This window comes from Mesoplodon bidens (genome assembly GCF_964165515.1).
Source record: "Mesoplodon bidens genome assembly, chromosome: 15".
Lineage (NCBI taxonomy): Eukaryota > Metazoa > Chordata > Mammalia > Artiodactyla > Ziphiidae > Mesoplodon > Mesoplodon bidens.
This window is the reverse complement of record NC_138171.1, coordinates 57222910-57242640: the sequence shown is the minus strand read 5'-3', so window position 1 is coordinate 57242640 and position 19731 is coordinate 57222910. Positions and strand designations below refer to the sequence as shown.

Below are 19731 nucleotides of genomic sequence, written 5' to 3'. Positions count from 1 at the left end.
CGTGTCCCCTGCATCGGCAGGCGGACTCTCAACCACTGCGCCACCAGGGAAGCCCTATTGCTTGCATTTTTTTGCACAGAAATCTGACTCTGAGATTTGTATACTGTCAAAATTCTTTTTTCTTTTTTCTTTTTTTGGCTGTGCAGCATGCCTTGTAGGATCTCAGTTCCCCAACCAGGGATTGAACCCGGGCCACAGCAGTGAAAGCACTGGATCCTAACCATTAGACCACCAGGGAACTCCCTCAAAATTCTTAATATAAAGCACAAAGCAATTATCTAGAAAAAAAGTCTGGCATATGGGCACCAGAGATACAATATGCACATTCTGGTACATGTCAAAATACTGCTAAACTCTAAGTAAACATGAAACTCCTTAGCTGTGATTTTTCTCTTTCTTGTGAGTTAGGGAGGAGGGAAAGAAAAATATAGTTCCAAAGACATCATTTTAGGGGAGCATAAACTATAGAACTAAATATGCACTGTTCTATACACTAACATGACAGTAAACTTAACACCCTCACACCATTGTTTTCATTTAACCAGAGCATAATATTAAAAGGATCAATTCAAATATGTCCCTTGTGTGTATTTCAATTAAATTCCTTTAAAAAAAAAACAAAACACCCTCAGGGAGGGAAAGACTTCACAGAAGAAACACATCTGCTTAGAAATCCCTCTTCCATCCCCTCTTATGCTGCTCTTAGGGTCTAGCATAGGTGTCACATATTCTTTTTAAAATAACTCTTTACAAATATAAAAACAATTCTTAGCTCCCAGGTCTAAAAAAGAAACAGGCCAAGGGCCAATGCATTTTCAAGCTGAAGTTTCCTTTAGAGGCAACTAGGGCAAAGTTCCCTTATCCTGCAGATGGGTGACCTGAAGACCAGTGAGAAGGGGTGACTGGTGAGCTGTGGTCACACAGGACATCTGCCACTAACATGACTGATCAGGACAGTCAGTCTCTGACTACTTGTTAGGAAGATACAGTCTAAGGGAAAAGTCTAAGGGAAAATCAGAAAACAACATTGGTTGCTAAGTGGGAGACACAGCCAACGAGTGCAACAGGAGTTCCAAGAAGGGAGCCAGTGGATGGAAATCTCCACTTGATGTCCACAGTGTGCCAGACATCATGCTGGCTGGGCAATATTTACAAATCCCAGAGGACTTCAGTTAGGCTTTGAAAAATTAGGAAGGCAGATAATAAATAGGGCAAGGCATTGCATTTTTTTTTTTTTTTTTTTTTTTTGAGGGCATTGCATTTTAAGCAGTATCATGGGCACAGACCAGCAGGTAGGAATCACCATATTGTGCCACCTGTCCCACCTCCGGAGAGTACAGAGGCAGATGGAGTGATGTGGTCCTGGATTCCTATCTCACTCCTCATTTACTGGTACGTGACTATATCAAGTTGCTATTTCTTTTCTTTTTTTTTTTAAGATGTTGGGGGTAGGAGTTTTTATTAATTAATTTATTTATTTTTGCTGTGTTGCGTCTTCATTTCTGTGTGAGGGCTTTCTCTAGTTGTGGCAAGCGGGGGCCACTCTTCATCGCGGTGTGCGGGCCTCTCACTATCGCGGCCTCTTGTTGCGGAGCACAGGCTCCAGACGCGCAGGCTCAGTAGTCGTGGCTCACAGGCCTAGTTGCTCCGCGGCATGTGGGATCCTCCCAGACCAGGGCTCGAACCCGTGTCCCCTGCATTAGCAGGCAGATTCTCAACCACTGCGCCACCAGGGAAGCCCTCAAGTTGCTATTTCTGCTGTAACAAATTACCACTAACTTAGCAGTTTAAAAAAAACATAAATTTATCTTACAGTTCTGGAGGTCTAAGTCCAAAATGGGCCTCATTGGGCTAAAATCAAGGTGCAGCAGGTAATGTTCCTTCTGGAGGCTCTAGGGGAGAATGCATCTCCTTGCCTTTCCTACCATTTAGAGGCTACCTGCATTCCTTGGCTTGAGGCTACCTGCATTGGCTTGTGGCCCCTTCCGTCTTCAAAACCAGTAATGGCCGGACAAGTCCTTCTCATACTGCATAACTCTGACACTATTCTTCGCCTCTCGATGCCACTTTTAAGAATCGTTCTGGTTACATTGGGCCTACTCAGATAATCCAGGATAATCTCCCTTTCTCAGTGTCAGCTGATTAGCAACCCAAATCCATAGGCAACCTCAATTTCCTCTTGCCATGTAATGTAACATATTCACAGGTCCTGGGGATTAGAATGTGGACATCTCCAGGGAGCCACTGTTCTGCCTCACAGTGTCCTGGATTCTGTTAACAACCTCCTCCAAGCCTCAGCTTCCTCACCTGAGATAGTAACACTGAGATAATAACAGTTTCTACTTCAAAGAGTGGCACTGAAGACTGGATCATCCAGGTAAAGTCCTCCGTCCAGTATCAGCTTATCACCCTCAATGTTACATAACAAGTGGTCAAGTAGAGACCAGAACGGGGTTTGTCTGCACCGAGTCGAGTCGTTTCACTATAAGTTTGTGACTTTATTATAGAAGGTGATCCCTGAGAGGTTTCTAAGATTTTAGTGTTTTTGGTTCTTTGTCTAGGAGTCTTATTTCAGCTTAAACAAAAAAACCAAAACCCTCCAACAACCTTGAAGAAATAGGATCAAAAATCAAAACACACACATACACACTACTAAAACAGGATACCTTTAAAAAGGTAGAAAATACCACAAGATAATTAGAAAGTAAAGATGGTGTAATTTTTCAAATACATGGGTTCAAGGAATCAGAATATCTACAAATGGGCACTACATTTAGTTCTGAGCTCTCCGCACACCTTCTGCTCTTCTCAACGCCGCCTATCTTCCACTCTCTCGTTCCTTACACACTTACCTGAAGGCTGACTCCTCATTCTCCTGGGAAATCCTCCCCACCTCCAGTCTTCCCTGACCTGATCCGCACGCCCCACTTCCGTGCTCCGACGAAGCCTGTCACAGACGTGTCACTGCCCTCACACTGGGTAAGCCCACCTGCTGGCCACATTAGCTGGTGGCACCCGATGGGGAGGAACAAGTTTTACTCTTTACAGCTGTAGCACAAAGTGGATCCTCAAATGTTTGTTGAATTAATAAGTCATGCTTCTGAAGCTAATTCAAAGTGCGGGGATGTCTGTTTTGGGCCTTAGTGCTTATCTAGCGGCACTTACAAGGCTTAAGAGATGTCATAATAGGAATAAAAGCATTTCCTATGAAGTGTGATCACATCCTTGCTAAAATAATAGCAACATAATTAAAAATTCAATTTTAGGTATGGGAACAAAAGGTATGGCATTTCTAATGTATATTAATCAGTACCCAGAGGGCCTCAGAACACAGGCAGTTAGTTAGAAAAAGATTACCCTCTTTAAGTGAGTATAGTGACAACAAATGAGATTATGTGGGAAAACCAGTGACCTAGAACCTGTTTCATTCACGGAGAATTATTAAACCCAATGCTTGGTCCAAACTCCCAAGAGTGAGACCCAGGAACCTGAGAAAATAAAGCAATTTCAGAGTCAACCTTGCCTAAGAAGTCAATCCCTTGTCTTTCCAATGACTTTAAGAATGTCACTTTCAGGATAAGAAAATCCTACTTTTCAGACCTCTTGATGTTGTACAAAGTTTCACAATCTAACAGAAAAGTGCTCCAAAAAAGCTTTATTTGTGAATAAGGATATGGAGGAGGGAGCTTCTTGTGCCCTGACTCAATTCTACCAGCAAATCACAGCACCATCAGACGCCACCTAGTGGAGTAGAGGGACCCTACACTGGAATTACTTCTTCCTCTAAAAAATTCCTATCAAAAAAAATTCATTACAACAGTATTTTCCAAAGGTGTTCCTTAGAAAACTAATGCCACAAGGTTCCCTGTCAACTATGTTTAGGAATTCCTAAAGGTGAATGAAGGGAGTGGAAACGACGTCTTTAGTTAACAGTTTAGTGTATTTTGAAGATGACATTTAAGTATCATGTGAATTTCAATTCAATCCATGAGGACTCTAGTGTCAGGGGACGGCGAGAAGCCAAGAAAAAAGAGTAAGGAGAATGAGCCAGGCAGGGACTCCACCCAGTCCAGTGGGAGTGATTCCTGCACACTGGTCTATGGAACCTGAAAGGCCAGGCATGAGGAGAAGTGGTGGTGGGAGGGGATCCAAAATGACTCAACATCCCTCTGCCAAAATCACTCCAACCTGAGCAATTTCAAGGTAAAGTATCCTTTAACTAGTCATTCATTCAAACTGTTAGCTAAATTGTTAGAGTTGTAGGAGAAAGACAACAAAACCTTGGCCTCAAGGTGCTCAATAAATACTGTCTGAACAAACCAGCTCAAATTTTGGTGGGACAGACGTGCAGTCAGTTCCACAGCGAGAACACCATGCAGTACTGTCATCCCTTGGTGTCCACAGGGAATGGTTCCAGTCCCCCACTCCCCTTGGATACCAAAATCCATGGATGTTCAAGTCCCTTATACAAAACGGCATAGTGGGCTTCCCTGTTGGCGCAGTGGTTGAGAGTCTGCCTGCTGATGCAGGGGACACGGGTTCGTGCCCTGGTCTGGGAAGATCCCACATGCCGCGGAGCGGCTGGGCCCGTGAGCCATGGCCGCTGAGCCTGCGCGTCCGGAGCCTGTGCTCCGCAACGGGAGAGGCCACAACAGTGAGAAGCCCGTGTACCGCGAAAAAAAGAAAAAAAAGGCATAGTATTTGCATGTAACCTATATACATCCTCTGGTATACTTTAAATCACCTCTAGATTACTTATAACAACTAATAGATTATAAATGCTAAGTAAACAGTTGTAATTACAACATAATGCTATGGAAGTAGTTGCCACGTACACAATACATTCAATTTTTGCTTTTTGGAACTTTCTGGAATTTTCTTTTTCCTAATATTTTCGATCCAGGATTGGCTGGATCCAAAAGTAAAGAACCTGTGGATATGGAGGGCCAACTACACAAAAAACAGCAGGTATGGAGTGCTCCAGGAAAAGGGAAGAGGAAGACCTGTGTCTGCTGGTCGGTCAAGGTACATAGTATCTGGTATAGATGCTTTTAAGAAAACACACACAGTACTTACTTACTTCAGGTGCTTTCAGCCAATGGCTTTCTCATTAAACTGCTACAGATTTTCAGACTATTACTTTATTCACACACAACATACTTCACCCATGATGTGGCCTTGTAAAACAAGCATTTACCCTTACCTCCACCCTCTCCAATTTTACAGACAGAGAAACTCAAACACAGAAAAGTTAAATGCTTTGTTCAAGTTTATAACTCTGCCAGGGGCAGACAAAGGCTAAGGACCAGATACTGCCAGATCCCAGGCCACTGCTTGTCCCCCAGGCGGCACTGCATTCCTTTTGAACAAAATATGTTGCAAATTTTCTCTTTTAAAAAGGTCACCGAATCATAACAGAATATAACAACATTTTACCAGAACACATTTTTACAGTAAATAATGAAATAATCATAAGATGGAAGAAAATCAAGTAAGCAACTTAAAAATATCAACCCCTCTACCAAATTTTCTTTAGGCAAATTTTCTTTAGGCCTGTCTGTCAAGATCAGAGGTGAAAAGGCTCCAAGAGGAACAGGCTCTGCAATCTGGGAAGAGTGAAGAAGTACAAGAGATGGGCTTCCCCAGGATCCTGAAACACAGACTGCCAGCCCACAGTTAATCATTCAGCACTTTAAAAGGATTAACCATTAATGAGGGATGTGTAAGACCTTTTACAAAAAATTGAAAGGAAGGTTTGAATAAATTAATATCATGCTGTGATCCTAGAAAGGGAAGCTAAGTTTTATGAACATGTCAATTACCTCCAAGTCAACTTAAACATTTAATAAAATTCCAACCCAAATTCAGCCAAATGCATAGATGGATATAAAAGATTATTCCATAAAACACCAGAACTAGAGGACACGGAGTCCAGAGTTCACCAGGTAATTACTTACAATGTAAAAAATGAGATTATATTTACTCGTATAAAAAGAGGGATCTAGACCAAGAGAAAACACAGAAATAGACCCTATTACATATTAGAAAATATTCTGTGATAAAACAGGCATCATCAAGATGAAGGATAAAGAAAGCATTATTCTGTGAATGGTGCTAATTGATTAGCCAATAAGAAGGGAGGAAAATCAATTGTGCTCTGTATTTTAAGCCAAAGTAAATCCAGGCAGCATAAAGTGCCAAATAACTTTAAAATTCAAAAAGAAGTGAACTGGGCTTCCCTGGTGGCGCAGTGGTTGAGAGTCTGCCTGCTAATGCAGGGGACACAGGTTCGTGCCCCGGTCCGGGAAGATCCCACATGCCGCGGAGCGGCTGGGCCCGGTGAGCCATGGCCGCTGAGCCTGCGCGTCCGGAGCCTGTGCTCCGCACCGGGAGAGGCCACAACAGTAAGGGGCCTGCGTACCGCAAAAAAAAAAAAAAAAAAGAAGTGAACTAATTAGTGACCAGATTTTTCTAAAAAAATAAATCAAGAAAAAGAACCACAGATTTAACTACATGAAAATATAGAACTGCTAAATAAAAAATGATAAAGGTAAAATGGCTAGGAAAATAATGGACAGAAATATAACAAAAGGGTTACTGCCCACACCACCTAAGAGGAGGGCTGACATCAACTGACGAATCAGCACCAACTTGGAGAGCAATAGGTAAAGGACACAGGTAACTGAGATGTCCCCTCTCAGCAACCCCACAGCACCCAGGCAGGATGCTTCATATATGGCACATTCTCAAAATATCTGTAGACCGATGGCCAGCTAGCTTCAAGAAATGAATGTTAGAGAGTGTCCTGGCTATTTCTAAGGCAATTAAAAAAATAAAAAAACATTTAGGCAATGGAAAGATGTGTATTTTATATATGCTTGTGGCTTGGTGAACCAGGACATCTGCTTTCTACCACAACAGACTAAACACTTCGTCAGTTAAGCTCTCTATAACCAAATGTTAAGTGTGTCAAATGTTCCTCAGGCCTCAATTTGTGTACACAATAGAAACACAACAATGACCTAGAATTTACATTCCAAACTGTCCCATTAAAAAAAACGTCTGCATGTGTTTCTCTTACTTAACATTGGCTATTAATAATAAGTAAAATACCATTTGACTTCAGTGTAGGAGAAAGAAAAGGGGAAAAAAACCCAGATGCTCAAGGCAAGATTTATTTTAGGTAATCCTTCCAAATTTGTCTTTTTCTTCTAAAAATGGTTCATTAAGCTTAAGTGGGAGTTTACCCACAAAAATGGGGTAAAAAATTATTAATTAGAATGAACTCAGTTCTTGCAAAGTTCCTATGCAGCAGGATTTTATAAGACCCAACCAGAATAACAAGAGAGGGAAGAAATGTAGTACAGGTAAATTGAGCTAGATTTATTCTGAGAAGAAATTTCATGTAATCATTTGTCAAAATTAGTGATTTGACCAAAGGGTTCATTTTGTACCTTCAAGTAGTTTTTATCCATTTATTACCTTCCTTGCTTAAAAAAAAGGAAAAGAAAAAAACAAGGGAAAGTCAACTATACTTAAAAAAAAAAAAAAAGGAAAACAGGCTACTATCTTATACTTAGAAAGGTTTTTCCAAAAAGAAGCAAAATTTTGGAAACCTCTGAATGAAAAAGATGAATCATAAACACACAATATAAGCCAACTAGATAACAAAACATCCTTCCAAATCTTGAAATAGCTTCTCCAACTCAAGTACTTGAATGCTGCCATCATTTTAGTGATTGACTCTAGGCTACCCTTTTATACATAATCTTCAAAGGACTTTGTTTAGTTTTCTAAGAAGATTTTTGAACATCTATCTGCTTAAGCTTATTTAAGTTGGTAGTATTTTGTTTTCAAAATTCAAACTCTGACTCACTGAGCCTTCTTAGTCACCTGAAGCTGTGCAGCTCAAAGTCTTTCAAGTGGACAGAAGACACACCTAATGTGACAGCTTGAGTTCCTCTCCCAGAGTCCCCTGCATGAAAAGCATGAATATAGTAGATTCTCTATGTATAAAACCTTAAGACAATGGACATATTAAAACAGCCAGTAATATAATTATTTGACGTATTAATAGTATACTATTATAATACCCCCCCAAAATATTGGAGCAATGTAATACCCAGTAATAGGAGGACGACTATGTATTTTTGGCTGACCTACCGAGGGAAAGATGACATGGCCATCCATCTGATCACTCATTTGGCAAATAGTGATTGAGCCCCTGCTATGTGCCAGATGCTGGAGAAAGAACACTAAACTGAAGACAGACGATCCCTACCCTCAGAAATCTCCCAGCCCAGGGAAGAAGACAGACAGTAAACAAATCATCTCATAACTATACACATACTAGGTGGGCCAAAAAGTTCATTCAGGTTTTTCCGTAAGATGTTATGGAAAAACCCGAATGAACATTTTGGCCAACATAATAAATACAAACTATGTTGAGTGCTATGAAAGAAAACAACAAATCTCTCTCCAGCGGGGTAGACTGTGGACGTGATATTTGAGCTGGAATCTGAAGGATGAATAGGGGTTCGACAGGTGGACAGCTGGGCCCTGGGGACTGGGGAGGGAGAGGGCACATTTCAGGAAGAAGGACTAGCACAAAGGCCCTAGTGTGAGGAAGGAGGGGCGAGACTGGATAGCAGTTAAGTGCCCACTGGCCTAGGGTAGGGGTGGGAAAGGGGCTTGGACCAGAGTGGTAACAAGGAGATGAGGAGCAGATCAAAGTATATAGAAGAGAACTGACATAAGGTCATGGCTGATACAGAGAAAAGAACATGGAGCAACACGAAAAAATGGGCAACATGAAAAATGTTTAATTTAAAAAGTAGGACACTCAAATAATACATGATTTAGCTAAGTAAAAAAATATATATGGATTTGAGAATAGTGAACCTGGCAGTAGGCTTATCCTGCAATGTGACATGACTTTCATCCTTATAGAAATACTTCTTGAAGAAAATGTATTCCTAAATTATGATACATCCAACTGACTGACGACACAACCACCGAAAACTCTGACCAAAATTTGTAACGCCACACAAAAAAAGAGATTATGATACAATAAAATCTGAAGTGCAAAATGTATCATTGCAGACGCTGTGAGATCAAGCTACATTTAAAAAAATAAGTCTCTAAACATTTAAGAGACTATACTTGAAATAGCACAAAATTTTATTTGCCAGTGCACCATAAAATAATGTAATTATTTAACACAAATACAGAGAAAAAGAATCAAGAAAACTAAAATATATAATCATAAAGATAACATATGCAACAGAAAATGTCAATATACAAACATTTCTGTTAAAGTACTAATGACTTAATATGAATCATGTTTACCTTTCTTTAATGAATGTAATGCTGAAGTGAAGAAGGTCAAATAACCAGGAGGCTGGGGTGAGCCACTGAACTCAAAGTACCCGAGTACTCCAGGCTGCAGAACAAGAGCAGAATTAGGTGCCTGGGGTATCATTGGTCACTGCGTAAAGGGAAATATTTCAAAACAAGAAAGACATGCCATTATAATTTAACAACTGCAATTTGTTGCATTTCATTTTTTAAAAAGCCTAATAAGCCTTTGAAAAAAGTTGCCAGTTAGGGCTGACATTTCCCTTCATTTAGACAACAAACAGGGCAAGCGATGACGTGGCAGCAGCTCTTACAGAGGCAATTCAGAGCTGAAACCTCCTAAGCAGGTCCTTCCACCCGCTGTGGACAGTTCTCCTACATCCTTGGTTTGAAACCTCACTGTCAAGTTCAAGCACTCACTTGCTTTTGTTTAGCAACTCCAGGCAAACTAGGTCAATGATCTGTAACCTTTCTTACATTTCTTCCTCAACCTCTTCCCCGCCTCACTCCAAACACACCTTCACACTTACTGGAAATCAGGCTACCTCTGACTGGCTCCACTGGTGCTCAAGGTCATCCTTTGAGGGGCTCCTTCTTCCCCACCACACGCAGAACCCAGCATTCCACAATGGCACCCCTCCTCTCTTGTCAGGTCAGTCTGCTGAGAGCCCTCTCGCTCCTCCACCCCAATTTCCACCTGCTCATTCCATTTCTCTAAGCTTAGCACAGAATACCCCACCATTCTGCAAACCAATTAACTGTCCCCACCAGACACATTCTGCCTTCTTGTGCAGAATAATTTCTTCCTTCTTAGAAGGCCTTGTGGGCACTCGTTCTGTCTGGGTTTGTTCTATATGTTTAAAAAGCCCAACTGTGAGATCCTTGAGGAAAGAGTGCTGGGCTTGGAGTCAGAAGACCTAAGCTCAAGTCTGACAGTTAAATGATCTTGAGTGAATGCTTCAGTGTGAAGCTCAGTTTCCTCATCTGGCAAATAGGGACCATTCATCATGGGGTTACTGAGAAGAATGAGCTTGAGGAACTATAAAGCACTTGGCAAATGTAAAGGGTCCTTTCTAGCCCTAAAACACACAGCACTATGTTTTTAATAAATAATTTTGGAGCTGATTTGATCATTGGGACAAAGTCAAATCCAAAAAGTAAAACAGAAATTTAACCTGTTGGTAAAGTTTAAAATCGGTATGTTGTATAAAAGGGGAAATATCTGATTGTAGTGGAACATACTATCTTTCAAATCTAAATCACCTGTTAATTCTAGTAAGATTCCATTTTAAATAGATCAATTGGTTTTCACTCTGGTAGAAACTGAAATAGAATGTTTAATCTTAACGTCTAAAAAAATCTAGCAAATAACTGATTTCTCAAACAACTGAGGAAATCAGAAAGTAGTCATTGAAACAGGATTTTCTTTTGCTAAACTCCTTAAAATGTTTTCAACAAGCTGATCCAGAATTGATTGGCTCAATGTAGAATTACACAGTGTTTGGGTTCTTAAGGTTTCAAACCCAGGCTATGATGGTGTATAAGCCTTTCTACCATGAACAAAGGAAGACAAGATCTTCAGAAATTTTAGTCACTTAGTTAATACTGGATAGAAGATAAAAATGAAAAGTAACAGAAAGAAAATAGACTCAATAGTTTCTTTCAATTCTGACCAATCTCCTAAACCAAAACCAAATGGAATAAATTGGTTCTAAATATTAAGAAATGTTTCATGGCTAATAATTAAATGAGGTGAGTTTCAACCTCTTCTCCCATCATGTTATCTCAGGTGGCTTCACAGGAGGAGACATATGGCCATAAACATGTATCTCTCTACATGCATGTATGCAACTACATATGTTTATGTAAATACACATTAATGGAAGTAAAACTGATGTGAATTCCGAGTCTTCATGAGAAACCCAGATTAAACATTTAAAAATGAATAAAGGTTAGACCATTTGCAGGGGTCCTTTACGGACCTTTCTACAGTGTAAGGGTTTATTCTTGTTGATGGCACCACTGCTACAGTTTTCCAAGGGGTTACATAGCTTCGATGAAAGAGCCTGTATCCTCAGAAGACCTGGTACTAAAATTTCCAAGTAGTTTGACCAAAGAAATTCCACAAACAATACAAACAACCTCATAAGTAAAATTATTTTTACTTTTCATTGCCAAAGAAATGAAGATCATAAGATTAGAAACTATATGAGAGGATTAAAGGTTGTATAAATTATAAAATACTAGCTCTTTGAAAAACAAGACGGGCTTCCCGGGTGGCGCAGTGGTTAAGAATCCACCTGCCAATTCAGGGGACACGGGTTCGAACCCTGGCCTGGGAAGATCCCACATTTGCGGAGCAACTAAGCCCATGTGCCACAACTACTGAGCCCGTGCTCTACAGCCCACGAGCCGCAGCTACTGAAGCCCGCACGCCTAGAGTCCGTGCTCCGCAACAAGATAAACCACCGCAATGAGAAGCCCGCGCACCACAACGAAGAGTAGCCCTTACTCTCCTCGACTAGAGAAAGTCCAAGCCCGCATGCAACAACAAAGACCCAATGCAGCCAAAAATAAATTAATTAATTAATTTAAAAAATATATATATATAAAATAAAACACAAGAAACAGGCAAAGTATATTTTAGGTACCATTTTTCAAATATTCACAATACTGTGAGTCTGTATTAAATTTTGAAAAGTGGCATGTTTAAGGATATAACTTAAAATTAACATTTCAAAATAATAAAAAGAGGAAATAAAGTGAAGTGATAGTTATCTGTTTATTTCTATTGCAAATTATCATTTAAAAGTTATTAAACTGGCTCTGGTTACGCTTTAGGTAAAATAAATTTTGCAATCATTTCCCCAAAGTTTCAGTGTCTCTCCAGGCGAAGCTGTATTTGAGAAATGATTACACATTTCAGAGTTTCCTCCATAGTTCTTTCTTAAATCTGGAAAAAGGGAAGTTTGGGGAACAAAACACATGCATATTCACATAGGTCTACACCCCTTGTTTGCTGGGTTGCAAATACACCCAGGGGCTGGTTCACAGCAGACACCTTGGCCCCCCTGCCTCTTACTTCTGAGGTTCTCTTTCAGATGAGCGGGCCAAGCACGTGAGCCAGCCTGACCCTGGGCTGAGGTTGGAGCGGAAGCCTGCTGGCACGCAGGCTGTCCCTCCTCACTCTGATGCTCACCAACATGTAAAGATGGTCCAACCTCAGGTTCCAGCTGCAGTGTTTCCATCAGTCCCTCCCAAATGCCTGGACGGCTGCCAGGTGAACAGAACAGCCACAGGAACCTAACTGCCAGCATTCCTCTTTCCTTCATTTGCCCAATTAATCAAAGGTGTAATCAGGACACACCACAGTCAGTCACAAGACACCTCTGCGCCCTCATCTCCTACCACTCGCCTCTCTGCTCTGGCCCCCCCATCCTGTTCCTCCCTCAGGACCTTTGCACTTACTGCTCCTGCTTCCTGGAGCGCTTTCCCCAAATTTCCACAGGGATGGATCATAGCACACAGGCTTCACTCTAAGTATCTGTTCAAATTGCCTCAGAGAGGTCTTCTCTGTCTTCTAAAATAGTTATGCCCACCCTCCCTGCCCTCCTATCTATCTTATCACCTGTCTTTATTTCTCTTTGTAGCACTTATTACCTAATATTACCTTGTATGTTGTTTCCTAGGGCCGCCATAACAAATTATCACAAACTTGGTGGCTTAAAACAACAGAAATTTATTCTCACAGTTCTGGAGGCTAGCAGCCCCAAATCAAGTTGGCAGCAGGACTGTGCTCTCTCTGGAGGCTCTAGGGAAGAATCCTTCCTTGCCCCTTTCCTAGCTTTTGGTGGCTCCAGGCATTCCTTGGCTTAAGGCTGCATCGCTCTGGTCCCTGCCTTCATGTTCACAGGGCCTTCTTCCCTGTGGATTTAGGACCCATTCTAGATCCAGGATGATTTCATCTTGAGATCCTTAACTAATGACATCTGTACAGACCCTATTTCCAAATAAGGCCACATTCTGAGCTTCTGGGTGGACACAAATTTTGGGGGGATACTACTCATCCCCCTACATCTTGTTTATTTATTTTCCTGTTTGTTGTCTATCTCCACATTTTTTTTTTTTTGGCGCACTGAGCAGCACGTGGGATCTTAGTTCCCCGACCGGGATCAAGCCTGTGCCCCCTGCATTGGAAGTGCGGAGTCTTAACCGCTGGACTGCCAGGAAAGTCCCCTATCTCCATATTTTAACTCCATGAAACAGAAGCTCTCGCTTGTTCATCACTACATTTGCAGCTCAGACAGTGCCTGGCACAAAGCAGGCACAAAATAAACATTTGTTAAAGACTGAATGGGGATAAAAAAGATAAATAAGACTAAGCTCCTCCTCACCGAGTTTACAATTTAGTGAAGAACAAAACATGAGTACCAGATTATAACTTGACCCAGTTTGTGTGTTTCAACTCCATTTAATGATGTACAGTATATTCAGTACCTCCTATAATGAGGAGGCTGGAAATAGGCTATTTATAGGAGGCCAGCACATCCTCATCGGCATAAAATATTTATTTTCCTAAGTGAGCACCATTTGCGGTATGGCATAAATTTCAGCAGACGGTGTACATGCCCTCTAGTGGCCAAGAGAATAGTTACCTCGGTGTGTTTTGTACCTCGGTGTGTTTTTTTCCTCAATGGCAATTGAAATATTTCTGCATTAACGTTAACTCACACTTAGAAAATTTAAAGCTACTTAATTCACAGTCGTATAGAACTATGAGTTAACAGAAACAGTATGAAGTTATGTGTGCAACATTCAGGGTACAAACAACACTTTTACTAACAAACAACAGGATAACAGCAGGCACCAGGCAGTCTACTAGGTTTTTCTCCAAAGTGCTCAGGTTTCTGTCACCTGGCAATTTACCCAATGCCCTGCTTCTCCCTCCAAACAATTCCCAAGTCTTCTCCTACCTCACTTAAAACAACTTGGTTTACCAAAGCTGCTAAGAACAGATGAATGGATGTGTGCTAAATCACTGCTCTTAAATAGATAAATCATAGAAATTCATGAAAAGATTTCAAAAATATTTTGGCTACAGATATATGAGTTCTAAATAATACTGTTGGCATTTGGTGGGTAGATTATAAGGTACAAATCAGATAATTCTGTCACATTCTTTAAAATATAAAAAAGAAAGTATTATTGATGTAGAAGAAAAATGTGTCTAAAAAATACCAACAAATGAGCCCTAAAACTGTGACTGTGAAAGTGACATTACCATATTTGGTCCTATTCCCTTTCCAATCAACTTAATGTCTATCCAAAATAAAAATGACACTGGGTTATGTCTGCCTATGTTGTCCACAAGTAATAAATTAAATTGGCCTGTCTGTATCTTAAATATGCATGAAGAACTTTCAAGGAAGAGGAATTCTACAACTGGAGTAAATGAAGAAAGCAGAATTTCTTAACATGGTTTGCAACAAGATGATTTAAAGTTCCTGATCTCCCTCTGTGGTGTCCGCCAGAAAGTCCACTTAGTTTTAGCTACATTCATTATTTATAAGGCAGGTATGATTTTAGTGCATATCTGGGAAGAAAATTCTGGACTTTACCCAGCCTCAATACTGTGATTATCATACATAGAACACTCCCAGTTCTGCAGAATAAATGCTAATGACCCAATTAATAACAGGAAATTGTAAAACTCTACTGCTAACAGTAAGTCAATAGCCATGGCCCATCCTTTATCGCTAATTATTCTTAGAACCATTCCTAAAGATGAAGGAAAAAAGTTACAATCAAGAGCTTCCCTGGTGGCGCAGTGGCTGAGAGTCCGCCTGCCGATGCAGGGGACACGGGTTCATGTCCCGGTCTGGGAAGATCCCACATGCCGCGGAGCGGCTGGGCCCATGAGCCATGGCCGCTGAGCCTGTGCGTCCGAAGCCTGTGCTCCGCAACGGGAGAGGCCACAACAGTGAGAGGCCCACGTACCGAAAAAAAAAAAAAAAGTTACAGTCAAGTTAAGAAGCTGACTTTCAAAATTTTTCTTTCATGAAAAAGGAAGATTCAAAAATGACATTAAATAATTAAATATTCAAAGTTTTAACCTCTAGATACATAGTGAAGTTTCAAGTCAGAGACCTTAAACATTCCTTTGTATACAAGGAAGAATTCTGGGAGCCAGAAGACCTAGGCTACAGTCCAGTCTCCACTTAGGGTACATCACACCCAGTCTATACCTTATCTTCTTAATCTGTTGAAAGGATCTACAATTTCCATCTATCTCACATGGCTGTTGGGAAGATTAGAAGTAAAAGCACTTGAAAACTGAAGGGCACTTACCAATGCATAGTCTACTCATTTTTTGTTTGCTAATAATGTCTAAAGTATTTTGGAATCTACAGAATCAAGTATTTGTAACAGTCACTCTTTTAATGTCTTTCTACAATGTTCAATAAATTAAAGGCAAAATTGTTTTCCTAAAAATTACATCTGAGGGAACTAAGATCCCACCTGCTGAGGGGCAACTAAGTCTGTGTGCCACAACTAGAGAGCCTGTGCACCAGAACTACTGAGCCCGCTCACTCTAGAGCCCCCGCGCCACAACTAGAGAGAAACCTGTGCACCACAACAAAGAGCCCGTGCGCCGCAATGAAAGATCCCGCATGCTGTAAGGAAGATCCCACGTGCCGCAACTAAGACCCGATGCAGCCAAATAAATTTTAAAAAAAAATTGCATCTAGTTTCAGTGTCATATTTTATAAACATAAAAATATGGAGAATGATGCGCAATCTGATTTGGGTAAGTTTGAGATATCTAAGTCAAATAAAATATTTTCCATTGGTTAAAAACTTCTACTCTTCTAGGTAATTCATTATCAAATCATCTGAAACAGGCTTTTAAAAGGATTCATCTGTAGGACTTATAAAAATTTAAACCAAGCTAGAATTAGAGCATTCCTCTTTATAATAGCAATAGAAGCATATGTGAATAGAGTTCAGTATACGTATAATAAAAGTTTATGTCAATATAGGAAGTTGTTAATTTCAGGGTATCATCACTTCCCAAGTAATAAACCCTAACTACACAATCTTATGATGATCCAAACTGTTCACAAATATCTGGATTAGAGACAAACTTATGAATAATCAATGTGTTTTTTTAAAATGAGGGGGAAATTATCAAATGCACTCCTATAAGACGTCACAAACACATCTAGAGATAGAAGCAAAAAACAAAGCCATCCTAACAAACCTTAGAAGTGCCACAGAAACATTAAATAATTATTTCAGCCCAATTTTGGTATACCTAAATTTAACACATTTGATATTGAACTCTATATAAAAAATATAAATTAGGAGACAAGGCTCTTGATCAAAACAAGTATCTTTCATACTAAGACTTCTTTAAATATCATCAATACCCTTAACACGTTTAGGATGCATACTTTTTAGGGGGGGGGATTATGGTACAGACAAACAATTTGAGTAGAAAGTTGAATATCAGGGACATCTATTGATGACAACATAACTCACTCCTGGCTCTAGCTCCCCACAGGTAACACTCCAGAATTTTCTAGTTAAGGCACTGCTTAATTTTCATCTTCTTTATACTGATAACTGTTATAGGCAGATAAACTTGCAACAATTAGAGTGTGGCATTCTGTGTGCTACATGAAAAAACGTGTTTATGCTAGGACCTGTAGGGCATCCTTAAGGCCTTATTTGGGGAAACAATAATTGAGAGCAGTGGCTCTCAATTGAGGTGATTTTGCCCCCCTAAGGGACATCTGACAACACCTGGATATTTTTGGTTGTCACAAGTAAGAGGGGGATGCTACTGGTAACTAGTAGGTGGAGGCCAAGGACGCTGCTAAACATCCTGCAAAGCACAGGACAGCCCCCGACAACACAGAATTATCTGATTCCAAATGTCAATAATGCTGAGGCTGAGAAACCTTAACTTAGAGGAATGTCTAAAAGTATATTATGCTCCAGAGTGGGGCCTCCCAAAATTCCTTTACCTTTCCTATTTATTCAACTATCAAAAACCATGACAGTAGTTTCATTTCTGGATCTTGAATTTTGTCTTTATGTTATCTTACAGAGAGTAAATGAAATTGACATCACTTCTTCCTAGGCAGTATTTGGTATGTTTCACAAGATAAATGGCTTCACATTTGAAACCATGCTGGGCTTGACTCCCGAGTTCTTTCACAATTAATCAAATACTGCCTCTTGTCAACCCAACTATTTCATCTCCGTGAAAAGAAGCCCAGCAAAGATGATTCTAACACGATAAAAGCCATCTACAGCTTTCGGGAGGCACTTGAAAGGCTGACAGAAGCTATACAGCGTCCCAGCTTGGCAGCACTCTCTTGGGTCTCATCTTAAAGGCAGTCTCATCATTGCTGTACATCTTCTAATTAAGTGGGCTGCCAAAAAACAACCTTGAGTAATGTCGTGTGGACTCAATGTCAGACTTGGAGCATAATCTCTGAAAGTGCTGCTGGAAAGCAGGTGCAAAGAATGCAGAGGCTCAAGGTCAGGAATCATCCTGGCTGCTCAGTCATAACCATGCACTTGTCTCCCCTGCAGATCCAACTACAAAGGCACTACAAACATCTTAGAGGCAATAAATAAAAAAGGAGTAGAAAGATCTCTGACACAGATGCTCAAAGGCATTGTGTCAAAAATACTTTCCCAACCACAAATGATGAACCTTCTTCTGTCTGCCTCTTTCCAGCCTCTAAACTTCACCAAAGCCAGCAGTCAGGAGGGATTATCTGAGCCAACTCCCCTATTTCAGAGGTGAGAAATCTGCATAAAATGCAGAAATCACAGATTTCTGTCAGGGCTAAAACCCAAGCGTCCAGAGTGCTAGCTGAGTCCGTCTTATCACATGACCTCTGCTAAGAACTGGCTCAGAACTCTCTGGATACAAATCTCTGATAGAGCTGGATATAATAATAAAGCCACCTCTCTGTGCTCTTTTAAGGCTAAACAATCTCAATTTTTTCCACACTCTTTTGGTGTAGGGTAAGTACATGCTGTATGCTATTTGATGTTCCACAGCTCTTCTCCCATTTCTTTATTTTTTAGGAGACACTGACTGAAAATTTAAAGAAGAAAACAGAGGGTACCAATCTGGGCATGGTGTTCTATAAAAGTCCCAACAGAAGCTAAGCTGAAGGAAGAACTCTTGGCCCTTAAAGGTCATTTTTTATCATCTAATTACAAAACAAACAAAAGGTGTTTATATCAATGTAAGCTGGGAATTCCGGCAGGTGTTGTGCACATTTTGAGCTCTCTCGGTAGTGCTAAATATCCAGGATTTTTCCACAATGTCTTTTTTTTTTTTTTTTTTTTTTTTTTCTGCGGCACGCGGGCCCCCCACCGCTGTGGCCTTCCCCGCTGCAGAGCACAGGCTCCGGACGCACAGGCCCAGCGGCCACGGCTCACGGGCCCAGCCGCTCCGCAGCACGCGGGACCCTCCCAGACCGGGGCACGAACCCGCGCCCCCCGCACGGGCAGGCGGACTCCCAACCACTGCGCCACCAGGGAAGCCCCACAATGTCATTTTCCTGATAAATTTTCATTTATTAGGACTACATTCTAGCAGGCATTTCCTTCTTTTTTTAAATCTCATCCCTGTTTTACAGATGAGGAAATGTAGGCATAAAGAGGTTAAGTATAATACTAGCCGGAGGCCACACAGCTAATAAGGTGGAGATGAGTTTGGATTCAAGTCTGTCCAAGTCCTGATTCTTCACCATTTTGCTGGACCACCTCCAGTGACTGCTTGTCATCTGGTGCAAATCTATGTGAAAACCCACATCACGCAATGATTGCACCTAAAAGTTAAAAGGAATCTCAAGAAAACCCTGTTCCCAGGCCCTGACGCCTGACAGATGAGTGACCTGCCCCAAGTCACAGACCCAGTTAGTGCTGCCAAAGGGACTAGGCCCAGGCGCCCTGCCTCCTACTATAGCTCCTGCCCAAGAGCCTCCCAGGCAAAACGGGAGCAAGCCCATGAGGGGCACGGAAACCCACCCTTTATCCACATAAGAGTCAGGAAGCATTCACCCTAATGCACATCTGAGAACTACAAGCAGAATAACTAGATAGTAACACTGCTGCTTAGAGAATCTGCTAATAGTTAACACAAAGTGTTCCTAACATAACTGAAAAAAGCTGTAAATGATGTTCTAGGGAAAGAAATTCACATCCTACCTACATAAAATATACATAGTGCAAAAGGTAAACTTCAACCGAGTGACAATTCCTAAAATCTGAATTACTGAGGTATGGATTCATATGGTTTTTATCTCTGTCAGGTACTTATGGTCTTGATTTTGTTGTAGCTAA

General features: G+C 40.9%; 1 protein-coding gene across 3 annotated transcripts in view; it reads right to left on the bottom strand.

Moving 5' to 3' along the window:
* TXNDC11 (thioredoxin domain containing 11) overlaps nt 1-19731 on the bottom strand; it is a 67268-nt gene that overhangs the window by 30905 nt on the left and 16632 nt on the right. For all 3 annotated transcript variants that reach the window (XM_081256610.1, XM_081256608.1, XM_081256609.1), the window contains one exon: nt 9349-9442. In XM_081256610.1, coding sequence (XP_081112736.1) covers nt 9349-9442 — 94 coding nt within the window. The remainder of the gene's footprint in view (nt 1-9348; nt 9443-19731) is intronic.